We start from the raw sequence: 2,500 nt of genomic DNA on the forward strand, positions 1-2,500 counted from the left end.
GAAGCATAGTAAGCTCCTACCTTTTGGGGGGTTGGTGGGTCAATCTTTTGATTGGGCCTTTATTTCTGAATCATATTGATGGGATGGGCCCAAGCCTCATCCTGCATCATTGGTCTGTTAAAAAAGTCCTCCTGGTTTTCTTGGCGCATGGCTTAATGAGCCTTGGGACAATCTACTCCTTCCTGTTTTTGGAAAGGTGTGAGTGGCCTGGGAACCCATCGAGCAGACAACTTTTGCATATGCAGATGGCCAAGAAAGATTTTGTCCACAGACCCAACACTAAGCTTGGCGGAAAGTAATACGTCGATCTTCCGAAATGACAGTCTCCGCTTGATGGGTGTCCTCATTAATGGCAGACTGGGGTGTGCCCTGGGATAGGAGCAGTTCCCACAGATCTCCGACCACACCTGAACTGGCGGTCCCGATGTTTGACAGTTTTATATGATGGGGCATTTTCCCAGAAATTTCTTCCAATTCATCGAAGGTCTCTTGTGTGTGGCCATTCAAGTATAAAATCTGATCACTGCTCGATAATGCACTGGTTCCATTTTCACACCTTACTGCACCTTTAACACTGGAAATCAACACTTGACTTATATAGATGTGCATATTCATGTATATGAAATTTCAGCCTTCTAGGATAAGCGGAAGTGGGCCTGGAGGAAATCTTTAATGTGCGCCTCTTGTGAGGATACACACGCACAGACACACACATACAATATATATATATATATATATATATATATATATATATATATATATATATATATATATATATATATATATATATATATGCATGCATGGCTCTTTCTTTTTGTTTCAGCATATGATCATCAGTTGCAGTACCGACTCGAAGACAATTCGTACACCACCTTGGGCAGCCGCAACAGATCTGCTTCTTCCTGGATGACAGCGTATATCCTCACTATTGGTACAGTCTCCGTAAGTTTTCAACGCTCGCCTTGCTGTCCTGTTTATAGTAATAGTACAAGATATCTTAAGAAAAGTACTTTGCATGACTGACAAGTATTTAAGAGCGGAATATTCTCTTCGTCCAGTTCAATTTTAGTGTCATGCGGAAAACCTGGTCTTGGCAAGCGGGACTCCAGAGAAGTGAAGAGAGTGCAGATGGCTGTTTTGACTCGGTTGGGAAACTGTTTGACGACGAGTTAAAAGTAAGGGTGTCGCGTAGAAGTTACTGATGAAATTAATATTTCTTTTCCTTTATTGTTTAATATATTTTTGTCACCAGAAAAGAAAATGAGAAAACTTGAATTCCAAGGAAGCAATTTCGTATTTGTAGAGGCATTCAAGTGCGAAATTGTCATTGGATCACACATCTTTCTTTTTCTAAGAACAACGTCTCCAAGAAGGATTCGAGAGTCCTACTTACGGCCTATAAGATGATAGCGGTGGGCATCAGTGGCATGGGGGGACCACCGCACTTGGAACCCTTCAGAGCAAGAGACTGCCTCGTCCAGCACTCCTCAAAGGACCCCTTCTTCCTTGCTATAAAGGCCTATGCCATTGCCGTCGTTCAGCTTCCAGAGACAAAAATGATGCTCAAGGAACTGCTTCTCCAGGCAGTGGAGACCGAGAAATACATATATTGGGACTTGCCAGATGATGACAGTGCGTAAAATCTTATCACTATCACCCATGTTTCTTATATTTGTATGGATGACTAGAACAAATGTTACACGCAGTAGTAGGAGAGTCACATAGATAACCAAATACATCTCTGTATTATTTTTTTTTCGCTAATACATTATCCTATCGAATTCCTACTAAACTGATATTCCTCGTAATTACAGCGGGAACCAAAATAAAAGAAATACGGATAGCAAGTTATGCAGCCCTCGCCATCATACGTTACAGCTATGACACCTTCAAGCACGAACTAAGCAAAATGTCGAGGTGGTTGGTCGAGCAAATGAACAGCCATGGCGGATTCTACTCTATATTTGTAAGTGGTATATGTGAGGACCATGTGTTTAGTACATTTTTTATAACATAACATATAACATTTAGTAAAGCATTTTTCTTTTTGCCATTGGCTACTATGTCCCTTTCAGATTTCAACTCCATCAGTGAGGTTTAAAATGTCCTTTCTTGAGTTCAGTGACGTCTTTCTCAGGACACGATGATGGCCGTGCGGAGTCTGCTCTTCTTTGACACGCGGCCGATAGAGCATGACGTGAGCGTGGCAGTCATGGCAACGGACTGGAATGGCACTCTGCATTTCAACAAAGAGCATCGCTTCAAGGTTCAGGGGGTTCCTCTTCCTGTTCTTCCCACCAATGTGAGCTATACTGTGACGGGAAGCAGCTGTGCGATTGTCCAGGTGAGGTCGTGAGTGGGTTAGGCGTGTGTAATCTCACTGCCATAATTTTTTCTGAAATCTGTATGCAGTTCTGTATAATTCATTCTATAGTATCCAGTACTTTGACATATCCATTTCACTCTCTCTCTCTCTCTCTCTCTCTCTCTCTCTCTCTCT

The 2,500-nt window shown here is 42.1% G+C and overlaps 1 protein-coding gene across 1 annotated transcript in view; it reads left to right on the plus strand.

The window, feature by feature from the left end:
• LOC113812903 (uncharacterized) overlaps positions 1 to 2,500 on the plus strand; it is a 31,563-nt gene that overhangs the window by 12,321 nt on the left and 16,742 nt on the right. Inside the window, exons 7-11 of the mRNA XM_070143761.1 lie at positions 824 to 942; positions 1,059 to 1,175; positions 1,356 to 1,632; positions 1,815 to 1,966; positions 2,138 to 2,344. Coding sequence (XP_069999862.1) covers positions 824 to 942; positions 1,059 to 1,175; positions 1,356 to 1,632; positions 1,815 to 1,966; positions 2,138 to 2,344 — 872 coding nt within the window. The remainder of the gene's footprint in view (positions 1 to 823; positions 943 to 1,058; positions 1,176 to 1,355; positions 1,633 to 1,814; positions 1,967 to 2,137; positions 2,345 to 2,500) is intronic.

This window comes from Penaeus vannamei, chromosome 31 (genome assembly GCF_042767895.1).
Source record: "Penaeus vannamei isolate JL-2024 chromosome 31, ASM4276789v1, whole genome shotgun sequence".
Classification (NCBI taxonomy): domain Eukaryota; kingdom Metazoa; phylum Arthropoda; class Malacostraca; order Decapoda; family Penaeidae; genus Penaeus; species Penaeus vannamei.